The sequence below is a fragment of the Platichthys flesus genome, chromosome 19 (genome assembly GCF_949316205.1).
Source record: "Platichthys flesus chromosome 19, fPlaFle2.1, whole genome shotgun sequence".
NCBI classification, from domain to species: domain Eukaryota; kingdom Metazoa; phylum Chordata; class Actinopteri; order Pleuronectiformes; family Pleuronectidae; genus Platichthys; species Platichthys flesus.
In genome coordinates, this window is record NC_084963.1 from 5,557,152 (window position 1) to 5,570,177 (window position 13,026).

Sequence of the window (13,026 nt, forward strand, 5' to 3'; positions counted from 1 at the left end):
TGTATTACTTAAATAAAGGCATTGGAGGGGATAAATGTTCCTATTTTTCCATTATCTTCCACTTGCAATTTTTCTTTTACAATAATTATTACGAATTTCAAGAGAAATGACCCATGAGAATACAAATCAATGTTTCTTTTCATCTGGAGCACTTTAAAATACAAAAAGAAAAATGGAAAATCTGGCACATCCGTTATTTCCTTTTTTTCTTTAAGGAGCATCGCCGTCTTTTTTTCTTGACTGTGTCTCATTAACGTTATCATATTGTTAGTGTCAGGGTTTCACAGCACAGCGCGAGTCCAAGCCAGAGTAAAAAAACAACCAGTCCTGAGCCATTTTTCTCCACGTCCAATATCTCTATAAAGTCTATTCCTGAAAAGTTTCCTCTCGGAGATACATGTTTTTTTCCACAAGATAAGAATGGCGAGCCCTGCCAGTTGGCGTGGGGCTCCCAGCACCGTGAGATCGCATAATCAACATTTAAACAAGACTTCAATGAAAGACTTTCTCTTTCTCGTTCCTCTCCCTCTGTGAATCTGAATCTCGCTCTTGCTCTCCACTTGTCGGTTTCTTTGATGTGGGCGCCAGCTAGGACACGAGTGTGTGCAGCGATTCTCACTGGTGAAATACAGATCTGAAAATTCACAATATTCATAAATACCCTCACTCACAAACAAATGCAAACCCACATTCACAACAGATGGAGCTCGACAGAGTCCAAAACATGAAAACAAACACAAAACCGAGTTTCCAGCACAGCTACTGACAGTCAGAGTTGCTGATGCATGTGAAAAGGCAATGGTGGAAAGCTTGTGTATGCAGTGATAGGAAGCAATGCCTGCAGGAGTGTGTATGTGCATGTCAGTCCATGATGTGTTGAAGACTATTTTGCATTTTAGACAGTTTAAATGAGGAGGTTTTGGCCGTTCCTCACTTTCATGTTTCAAAGGGTTGACTGTTGTTTTGAGGATATGGTTCAAATCAGTTTAAATGCATTATCATAATTAAGGCAGTACATCGATCTATTAGCGTCCCCACGACTACTGTGTGCACTGTGCTTGTTTGTGAGCGTGCATCAATGCATGTGTGTGTGTGTGTGTGTGTGTGTGTGCGTGCGTTTGTCTAAATGTGTGTGTGTGCGTGTGTGTGTGTGTGTGTGTGTGGGAGTAAGAGGTATTTCAATAGAGGCAGCCATAAAACACTCTGCACTCAGATGTGCTAACAATATCCCAATCTGATGGGCCCTCAATCATTTGATCATCACACACACACACACACACACACACACAAACACACACAGAGAGGCTGCTGTTACACTGCTGGTACTGCCTGTGAGAACGAGAAGCTCTTGCTCGAATTAGAGCTGTAAAGAATATAAAAAGATTTCCAGAAGAGATGGGTTGATACACTGCTTCGTCAAATGTATGTGGACACAGCATCTATATAGTGGTCAGGGGGGTTTGCATAGTTTTTGCCAACTACGTCAGGTCGATCACTCTCTCTCTCTCTCTCTCTCTGTCTCTCTCCGTCTTGTTTGCTCCCCCTCTGTCCTCCTGAGTGTGAGCTGTGTACAAGCTGAGCGTTTTAATTCACCGAGAGGCGTCTGCAATCAGCGCTTATGCTCCAGATCCATTTGCACATGTGCTTGCCTCTGTGTGTGCGTGTGCGTGTGTGTGTGTGTGTGTGTGTGTGTGTGTGTGTGTGTATGTGTGTGTGTGTGACGGAGAGCTTGTGTCACTTCTAATTAAATCAAAGAGAGGAGAAAATGGAGGAGGGAGTGGAGAGAGGCAGCGAGAGAGAAGGAAGTGGCTCTTGTTTAAGTTTAGGAGAAACATCATCATCATTATCAAACACTGAGATTCTGCTGTGCTCGGTTTTCGCTGTAATTATCTGAGTCTCACAACGATTTTCTCCTGGAATCGGCTGAGAGATGCTCAACGTGTCCACCGACATTCAACTAACAAAATAGGAGGTGAACGCATGAGAAAGTCGTTTATTAATCTGTGACTTTATATCTTTATGTCATGAAACACACATCTAAAGTGTGTTTGAACATTTTAATCAACCAACTCATGCTTGTTTATTATGATAAGTATCAGTTATCGGTAACTGCATGTATACAAAATATTCTGAGTACAAAATGTAATTTAGCCTGTAACAAATTACCCATTACTAAAGAACCATCACCATTAGGTCTGTGGCCAACTTTAATGTGTTGCTATTAGAGGTTTTGAGTGAGTACACATTTGTTATTGTTGAATAATTGACGCTATGCGAGACGTTTCTGTTGTAATTTGTGTGTGTATATGTAATGAGCACTTTCACTCTCTCTCTCAATTTCCCTTAATATCTGTAGTTATTAGGCAGAAGTTGCTCAATAATTTCTGTTAGCAGTGGGAAAGTAAATCCCCATCACCCCATTAAATTATTCAAAGAGCATAACGAGGATAAAACTGCACTGGTGTGAAAATATATTCCATCTACTGTGCATGACTGCTCTGCTCTCAGTCTGAGTGTCTGTGGAGCATTTTAAATACAGACATGTGTGGGAAAGGGTCATTTCAGAAAAAATGTCTCTAGCAACACATTTATATTCCGGCCGTGGTTGCATTCATTTAATTATGAAGCATTACATTTCAGTGGTCCACGATGATCTCTCGCTGTTTGTCCCCTGCATATCTGAAGAATTTCAAATTACACGGTTTTCCCTCGGGCTGCCACATCCCCGGCAGGCCACCTGCGCGGATAATAGCCGGAGGATGTTCCTTCAAAATTACAGCTACAGTGGCGATGGATACAAGCTGCAGCTAAGCATTGTCGGCAACACTGAAGTACCCATAATTATTGGAAAGAGCCTCTTCAGGAATGTTAACAGCATTTGTATGACGGAGAATAAGGCTCCTTGGGTTTCACAGCAGTTGTCATAGAATCCAATAAAATACACCAAGGTCTGCTTGAATGACCGATAAGTTAACAAGAGCCTACAATAAATAACCTCCTCATGATCTATTCTAGAGATGTCCTCCACCTCTCGGGTAGATGGGACTTTAATTAAAGAGTCCAGAGGTTACGTGACAACCTCAGTGCTCCTTCAAATGCTTTTCCCCTCTGATGAGAGTTTATAATAAAAAAAAACAGAGAGGCACAGAGGAGAGCTCAAAAGAGAGACCCCCAAACCTATTGGTAAAATTGTCCGCGCACAGTGGGGTGCTTGGATCTCAGGGAGAAAACGTGGTCAGCCTCAAGATATACGTAAACGAAAACAAACGGAGCCTTCAGTCCAAACTCGGGGTTCATTTGGTCCTTACTTGTTCAAGTCTTCTGAAAGCTTTCAGATACGTAACAGAGGAAAGAGCTGTACCACCGGAAGTTTCAAGAGAGAGAATCATAGGAGAGAAAGTTTAACAGTAGCGGAACTTTTGCAAGTGGGTAAGTTGGGCGACCGCTGTCGGCCTTGACTCAACCCCAATGGATGTACTGGTTAACAACCATGTTAATGGAAGTTTGTGGAGCAGGGACGGTTAAATCATTTGAAACAGATGCATCTCTCTCCATACCTACAAAAGAATGAGGATAGAATTTACAAAAACTAGATAAGAGTCTGTTTTTCCTCATAGTCTTTCATCCAAAGCACTGATCAGTCACAATCTGGACAAATGCTGCTGCGACTCAAACTGACGACTCAAGACTCCCCAAGGAAGCATGAAGGGATGCTGCCGCAACACAAAATAATCTCAATTAAAGTGAACAGGATATACTGCAGCACTTTTCTCTGTTGGCCAATGTACTGTAGGTTCTTCCCAACATTTAATTGAGCACGCCTGGCAATTTTCGAAGATGCTCTAAAGTCCCTGCAATCTAATGAGACCAGGATTAACTGGCACATACAACATAATCTGACCGATTCACTCTTATACAACATTATTCGAGCGGGTATAGCATTCAGGTTATTACCATCAATTTCTCTTCACATAATGTAGGCGTGACCAGCACAAGAGGAAAAGAAAAAGCTGTTAATTGTGCTCATTCTAGTTCACTGAGCCTCTTTCATTATGTTCAGCTTTGTGTATCATAACCGCCGGAAATGAACCCACACTTGAGTGGCTCTTAATTAACCAGGTTTTCCTTCCTCTCAACCATGGAATGGTCCAATCATTCATTCCTATCAAATTTAACTGAGTTTTTACTCGACCCAATGCATCAAACTGTGAAGGCGTGTAACGATGCCCGGGAGAATGCATGAAGACGTATTTTGTCATGATTATACATGTGGTGGTGGGGGTTGGGGGGGGGAGGGAGTGTTTTTGTCGCAGTGTGACTAACTTGACCTGTAATTCGTCATGAGGCCACAACGCCTGCAACGCCTCACAGCCCAGTGCGGCTTCTGTGGGGTGTGCTCGCGGTTTCTGGTTATCACTTCAAGGAGCTCTTAAGCAAAATTATCCACTTGTGTGAAGAAGAAAGAAATCCACTGCCAAATAAACCCACACGTTTCTCTCTCTGTGTGGAACTTCAAATCACAGTAACAGGGCCTGATAACGTTTTCCTAAATTAAGTGATTATTCTTAGTGCACAAACACAGTATTATCAGCAGACAGATTTGGTTATTTTAACATGTAAGATTACTCTGTTTCTGTCTCTGCTCTTTATACTCATTTGAAGTGTTTGACTGAAATAACAACAAAGTGTTCGAACAAAACTCGAGTTTTCATTTTAAAACTGTCTCCGTCCACATGCGCATTTTTGTTCTGCATCAGGAATAATCCCCAGAGAAGTAAGATGAGAAATGTATTTTCTTGCGTATGAAGATGAGGTGTAACTGAGAATAAGTGTTTCTAATGTCATGAACGATAAGAACCAATCAGGATAAAGGGTTTGTAGGGGCCAGCAGCATCTCAACACTTCTCACTTTTAGGCTATTCAAATAATCGTAATCAATTGTTTGTGTTGTAACATGTAAAGAACTGGGTCATTTGTGCACAATCATTGACCGCATCTGCTTTTTGATAACTGCCATCTGCTTCTTCCGCTATATTAAACAAATTCATCTGGAATAAGGCCACTGAATAAGAGCATCTCCACATTTTCTGTATTCCTCTATGAACTGACAAAAGCAGAAATAACAACAACAACAACAACAACAGGCTCATTATTTGCTATCTCCCTCCTTATTTGTTCTCAGGGACTATAAAAACAGCCGTCCCCGAGTCTGACATTGTTTCACATGATGCTATGCACAGCTATTGTTCAGCTCGAGTGCTAATATATTTACTGAAGGGTTGTGTCACCGTCTCTTCATTTTAATGAGCAAAAACCAAGACAAGCTGCTGCTGCCTGCCACAGAGAGATCAGACTGTTGGAGACAACTAAAGTGAAAGCTGCCAATAACAGGGTTACTTTCAGCTTCCAGAGTAAATAAATAACATCGTTAAACACTTTTCAGATGATTTTGTAACTCTGATGACTTTCTTGAGGTGAGGTGTTCGAAATTCCAAAAGGCGAGAAGCATGCAGAATGAAGGACACAACCTATAAATGTGAACAGCACATAAACAAAGCCCTCTGCCCTTAATGCTGAAAGCTCTCAGATCTTATTTTCTTTCCAGATTGAAGTATCTGTGGCTTCCTACACATATATGGCTCCTCTTTTTAATCCTGATATACGCGTAAGTCGTGGGTTATAAACATCATTAACACGTGCACTATTTCACTCACAGTGAATTTTCTTGCTGTTCTCTCACATGGACTCACTCGTACATTTTACTAGGGTGCTGTCAGGAAAGGTTCCAGAAAATGACCCGAGAAACTGATTGATATCTGGACTTCAGTGCATGTTTGAAAGCAGCTATACAGAAAAGACAAGTGTGTGTGTGTGTGTGTGTGCGTGTGTGTGTGCGTGGTGATTGTGTCTTGCCCTCACCTTGCGTCCGTCGCTCGCATGGCAGTTGACGTTCAGCGGCGTGAGCAAAGCCATTAGCTTCTCCTCATTCCCACTCCTGCAAAAGTACACACACACAAACACACACATCACACACAGGAAACGTCCACCGCCGTAGAGGATTAGCGCCGTTGCTCAGCAGGAGAGAGCGAGGGGGAGAAAATGAGGGAGAGTGAGATAAGAAGCTTGAGACCGAAGGAGAAAGACTGAGAATTTTTTCATCTGCACAAACTGACGTAAAGAAATGTTTGGTGAACGGATGAAAGAATGTGTGTTTTCTTGTAAACTTGACAACAACAGACTACAGAGGATCTGATGGAGAGGACCGAGAAGTGTAGCTGCAGAGGAGTTAAGATTTTGTTTATGTTGTTGATCTGTGCTTCCTGCTTCTCAGGTTTGCTGCCCTGGCATTAGATGACCACGGGGAAGTGTTGCTAAGGCTGCAGCCAAACCGCCCATCATCCCTGTGACAGCCTTAAAGGGAGAAGCTGTCTAATGGAGAGAAAGGGATTATTCTTCTCCTCTTCCATGTTCCCCTCCTCTCTATCCTTTTTTTTTACTTTTGTGTTTTTCTGTGTCCTTCCTTCTCTTTGTATCTAAAACATGTATTTGCATCCTCTCTCAGTTTAACTCGCCATTCCTTCTCTCATGTTCTCTGGTTTTCCAGCCATGGTTATCTGCCGTCCATCTTTCCCCTCTTCTCCACCTTTCCATCCCCTGCTCAGCATCTTTCTTTCAGTTTGCTTGAGCTCTACTTGTCAACTCCTACTGCTTGTACCAGAAACAAGAGAGCCTTCTATATAATTTGTATATTCATTTAAATATGAGGGGTGGGAGTTCATATTTGAGCTGTAATGACCTGTTGTAATTATAAATACACAGTATATAAGAACATCAGACCCTCTGAAGTAGTTTGCCTCATGATGCAGCATCAGCTCGACCTAACAGTAAAGTACGATTTGTTACGTTAAGTTGTTTTGCTACGAAATATTTATCACAGCCTTAATGACAATTTATCAGGTGAAAAGAAGATAGGAAGAAGATATTAAGAATGACAGTAAGCTTAGCTTAGCATGGTGGCTCCAAGTAGGAGAGAAAGTGTATACTGACTTGTTTGCGTTTACCTTGCATTTAAAAAGATGCTAAGCTGAACAGTTTACCATAAGTTTCATTGTGAATGCTCTGCAGGTGGGATTTCAAATAAATAATCTGCGGCGCTCACAAACACGCCAGCTTATTATTTTGAATACGTGAACAGGAAACAAACAAGCATCTTTAAAGTCCTGCTTCTTTCATCTCATCCCATAGCCTTCCAAATCTCTTAAGCTGCATGTTAAATCAATATTATGCAACTATTTTACCTTGAAACAACCCTAACCCTTCAAAAATCTTTTTGATGGTATACTGACTTGTAGTCAGGAGAGCGGCGCCTCTTTCGTTCCCACTCTCCCGTCTGGTTCATGCACTCTTTAACTTTGGCGAGTGGGTATGATCTTCCACGAGAGGTGCACGACTGAATGATAGTCAGCGGCTTAAACTGCCTGAATCTGGCTAAGCGATTAAGTTCAACAGCAATACCACTAACACCCATCAGTTAAAACGACTTACAGGTAATTAAAAAAAGCAGCATTCAGCTCAGTTAGGAAACTTAAAGCATCAAGAACTTCAACGTGTGGTTATTACAGTAACAGAACTTCTGTCTGTATATATATAATATCCCCAAAGGTTTTTATCATCTTTCAGCTCATTGTTTTGGCCAACAAGCAAGACAAACCAAACAAGTGCAACATTAAGCAGCTCAACAGGCAGAAACAACAATATCCCGTAAGCCATGTGTTGGAGTTATTTAACCAAACACAACACTAAAAAGTGTGAACATTATAGTAATATACGAATCTGACAAAATGACATTGGTGATGAACCCGCCAGTGGCTCAGCAGTGAGAACACTGGGTTCACAGTTCACACTTAAACAGAACGCTGGCTCCCACAATACACTGGGGTGTTGCGATGCTAGGCCAGCTGCTTCCCTGTGTATAAGAGAGGGAGAGAGGAGGGGGCTGTTGAGGAATGGAGCGCTCAACCACCCACACACATCCCGAACCAAAGCTAGGTGTTTCTGCATGCGAGAGGTGCAACACACGGAAACACAAACACACGCTGCCTACATGCACTGCCTGCAACCATGAAATGCCTCCAAAATGTGCATCCCTGGCCCACGTGTACTGAGCTTGTTGGATCTGAAACACCTGTCTAGTGTGGGAGCTGAGAACAAAACTGTGTTTGTGTGTGAGATAGAGGGAAAGAAAGAAACAACTGATAAACAGAACAGAGAAAGTGGAATACAAGTTGGGAGAAGCGTTGTAGAGGTTGGAATTCAAATGAGAAAGAAAAAAGGCAAGGAGAAGAACAAATTGAAGGAAAGAATGCAAATAAAGGGAAGGAGGAAGAAGGGAAGGTTAGAAAAACATTTAAAAGGAAAAGAATGGATGAGGCAGGATGGGAGATAATGAGAGAAATGTAAGAAAACAGATAATAACATAAGAAAAAAATACAGAAAACAAGAGAGGAGAGGATGACTCAAGAAGAGGAAACAAGGGTGAAAATATGAGGGAGGAAAAGACAGGAAATTAAGAACATCAGAGGAGCTCAGAGGGAAGAGAGGAAGCAGAAAAACAACAGAGGAGGATAAGGAAACAAGGACCGGAAACAGAGAACATAAGTGGATCAGCGAGGAGAGGAAGGGGAGGATAGGAAAACAACAGGGAAGGGAAAAGGATGGGAAACAAGGGAAAATAGAAAATGAGAGGAAACGAGATGATACAGGAGAGGAAAAGAGACGAGGAGAAAAGAGGGGAGGGGAAAGGAGAACAAGAGAAGAGAAGTAACCATAGGAAGCGAGGGGATGAGAGAGAAGAACACGTGAACATGCAAGAGGGAAAAGAACAGAGGAGAAGAAAACATGAAAGGGACGACACAAAGCAGAGAGAGGAAAACAAAGAGTGTGGTACTCACCTCGCCGCCTCCAGCAGCTCATCCTTCTTGTATTCACCTAGATGGTCAGAGAAGATCACAGAGTCAGACAGCTGGCCGCTAACGCACAGCGACCACACACAGACACACATGATTGAGCGGCGACAACAATCACACAAACATACACGTACACAACAACCACGGAAAGAGAGATGGTGTTTTCTCCCCACCCCTCCACCCTCAAATAGATCCTTCCTCTCTTTCCTCCCCCCCCTCAAATAGACAGATCCTTCCTCTCTCTCTCTCTCTCTCTCCCCCCCCCCGATCTGCCATTCTCACTCAGTGCGCACCCCTCTGGCTCCGGTTGCCGTGACGATGTGTTGCCGGCAGCGACCACAGCATGTTCATTGTTCGGGGGGGGGCGAGCGGCGAACCCACACGCGCTCTCAGCCTCTACCCGTCGGTGTGTTCGCGCATCCCTCTCTTCTGTCGCTCGCCTCCTGTCTCCTGGCAGCCGCTCATATTGCTAACCATCTCCCCTCGTCCTCCATCATCATCTCTGTCCCGCTCTCTCTCTCTCTCTTTCTCTCTCCCCACTTCCGTTATTCCCTGTGGACTCAGGAGGCGCAGTTGCCATAAAAAAAAAGAAAAGAACCCACAACAGAAATAAACAAACCCCTCCCCCTACCTCCCACTCCCTCTCCATCTCTCTCCCCCTCTCTTGGCCCTGCCCCCATGTTACTACAGTCATCACACACAGACACACACCTTTACATAGAAGGGTCTCATCTGACATGGGTGGAGGAAACACCAGCCCCTTTGGGATCTGTAACATGCTGGAGTCGTTGGTTGCTTTTTGGTTTTCAAGCAGCAAGGTCTTGATCTCTGAGAGTCACTTCAAATTTTTTAAAATATGAGACATATCAAGACCTTGATTTCTTAGCTGTGATTATCAAATGTACACCTGTGTCAAGGAGGTTATATGTTCAAGTTCCTGTATTTTTCAGTCTACGGCTTTCAGCCGGGTCTGTTGGATTACGCGAAAACCTACAAGACGGATTTCCATGAAACTTGGTGGAAGTATGAGCCGAGGAAGACCTTGTTACATTTCGACGTGGATCTGGTGCAGATCCAGGATTTTTAAATGATTTTCTTTAAAACTGCAGGACTTTACTTTTACTTTTCATAAATTTCCCAGTCAAATAGGCAGATTTTACCTAATGGATTTTACAATATCAAAAAGGCTTTTCTTAAACTCTCCCTTTATAATCACAGAGGACAAAAGAGAAGGCTGCTAATGAGCTATAAACATTACTCCTCTTGATGAGTTTGATGTGTTAAATCACTGGAGATTCCCTTATAGGATTGACTGAGAACCAGGAGACAGCTAGTTGAGATTAGTTAATTTAGCTTAGCAAATTTTGCCTAGAGCTATTCCTTCTCCGGACCTAGTGGTGTGTTCTGTGAGGGACGTTTAGAATGGAAATGATCGAATCTGGATGTAAAATGTAATTTAAAGTGTGTATTGTTTATTATAAAACATCTACTATAAATAGAACAATACTATGATACAATATGTTGCAGGGTTACCATGAAAGCCAACCTTATTCCCCTTGCACAAGCTGCTGCTTCACATTAAAACTTCCAGGAAGAAGGCTTTTATTGTGAAGCAGCTATAATTTCTATGTTGAGTTAGTGGAACTAAGACCGCAAAGTTATTCTTCATTAACAAAGTCGTAACATAATACTGATGCATTCTGTCACATTTGGGAGAATAGGAACGAGATGTTATGAGGTGGAGCTGAAGGTGACAGACTCTTACTGCAGCGGGCAGAAAAACAGCCATGACAGGGTCCGACCTCGGAGGATTACCTTTCGCGACTTCTACTGAAAAGTGACTTGAGGGCAAATTCAGACATGAAAACCAATGTGGAAAAAATTGCTGGCACAATAATTCAACGTAGTTGGTCTCTGAAAGGGGGCCAGAGAGAAAGGCAGGTATAAAATTGAAATAGGAAAATTAAAAGCAAAAAAATCAAAGGAAGAGGAAATGGGATAGAGATAAATGGAACGAGGATGAGGAGGATGGGCCGCGTGCGCACGGAGCAGACGGAGGGGTGGGGTAGGGTGAGGAGCTAAGAAGAAAGGTTACAGCGAAGGAAAAGGGGGGAGGAGGGAGGAACAAAGGATTTGCAGATGAAAGAGAGGAGGGATGATTAGGGATCTGGAAACTGACATGCATGGATTTGACACAGTATAATTGGTGTTAGGGAGGCTAAGGCGGAACCATCAGAGGAAGGAGGACGGCAGTGACGGAGAAGGGCAGAGCGAGGCAAGGAGACAGAAAAATATGAATACAATGGGGAAGGAGAAAATCGTACAGGAAGAGATCAGGACAAAAAAGAATTAGAAGCCGTAGTTCTGAACCCATTGATGAGCTGAGACAGAATCATTTTTCCATTAATCACATGACAGTCAGCGGTATTACAGGCCGGCTGCATTACATGATCATAAATACAATTAAAATCATTATCTTTGTCAACCTTTAATTGCTTGCTCGGCATCGTACTATTTTTCAAAGTTAATATGTCTTCATGCCGGCTCTTTTTACTGGACCACATCTTCCACAGTTTCAGCAGCATAAAATACATCCAGTTGTGATATGACTTTAGGGATTGATCCTCCTCCTAATTTTTAAACAATTAATTCGAAAGTGAAATTGTTTTCCCCCAAACAGAGAAAATGGGAAAAAGGTAAAGCTCAATCCCACTTCTACTCTCGAAAGGCTGTTTCAAACAAACAAATGAAGAGACTCACAAAACAAAAGTCAACAATACCTGGAAAGTCCCTAGAAACCAAACAGAACAACCGGGCATCCACGTCAGCAAAGTCATTCCCAAAATTAAGACTGATTCCGAAAAGAGGTCTTGAGAGAGTTTCTATCCTTAACTCCTTTCAAATCTTGGGCGTGAACATCAATCGGTCCGATTGGTAAAGTTGCTTAGAGGTGGATGAAGCTGACTGTGAGAGATGAGAGTGTTATCGAAACTAATCTGACAACCCAACAAGCAGCAGCCTAGGTCTTAATTTACTGACTCACTATTGAGTAAATAGAGGAAGTAGAGAATGAACCAGTGAGAGAGTGATTCGGCACAGAGCCACCAAGTGTCTACCAGGTGGCACTGTAGCCACCAACCTGGACACAAGAGTATTGATCTATGATGTAGAGGCTGCTTAGAAATGCTATTAAATCCAGGGAATGACAAATAGAAACGTGGTCCACTGAGGTTTGACGTTTTTTACCAATGCCAGCCCATGGTTGTTGTTGTTTTCTGTTATTCTAAATATAAGAATAAAGGAAATAGAAAAATACAATCTAAGAAATAGGTAAATAAATTATTAAAGAACAGTCCCTAACCAGAGCAGACTTCTGTCTAAATTAATGGGAAGAGATCCACAACTGCACTTTGACCTATCACACAAACAACTCCATGTATCACAGTCTTTTCTGTGAAATTACAATGAAATGCAGAAAACAGGGAAACTAAAATAATGACCATCCTATAAAACCGCTTCATGAAACCGTGTGTGTGTTTTCTTTTTGAGACCACATGCTGTCACAGTGTTTCTTTAATATATGGAAAATATCCCAGGCCTTTTTCTTCACATAATTTCTTCATTCCTTATGAATGAACTATGAGTCCATGTCATCACAACTGCTGCCAAAATATAATAATGTGTTAACACAAACCATTCATGGCCGCGACTGGCTCATTAAAGAGAATGAATGTTGGTGATGATAACAGACAGGGATAAAACAAACTACACAACGAATGTGGTGCCCTACTCTATGTGTGTGTGTGTGTGTGTGTGTGTGTGTGTGTGTGTGTGTGTGTGTGTCTCGCGGTGTTTGTGTGCGTCATAGACAATCCTGCTGACTCCGAACAGAAGAGACAAGGGCAGGTTAAAGCTCGGGACAAGCTAGCTGCCTCCTGAATGATGATATTATGTGCAAGTGTGTGTGTGTGTGTGTGTGTGTGTGTGTGTGTGTGTGAGACTGTCACTGACTGGGCAGAATTCACTGGACACCGCCGATCACTGTTTGAATTCTAATTGT

The 13,026-nt window shown here is 42.4% G+C and overlaps 1 protein-coding gene across 1 annotated transcript in view; it reads right to left on the minus strand.

The window, feature by feature from the left end:
* LOC133974655 (poly [ADP-ribose] polymerase tankyrase-1-like) overlaps positions 1–13,026 on the minus strand; it is a 65,732-nt gene that overhangs the window by 31,525 nt on the left and 21,181 nt on the right. Inside the window, exons 5-6 of the mRNA XM_062412296.1 lie at positions 8,952–8,988; positions 5,920–5,995 (exon numbers count right to left, since the gene is read on the minus strand). Of these exons, the coding sequence (XP_062268280.1) occupies positions 5,920–5,995; positions 8,952–8,988 (113 nt within the window). The remainder of the gene's footprint in view (positions 1–5,919; positions 5,996–8,951; positions 8,989–13,026) is intronic.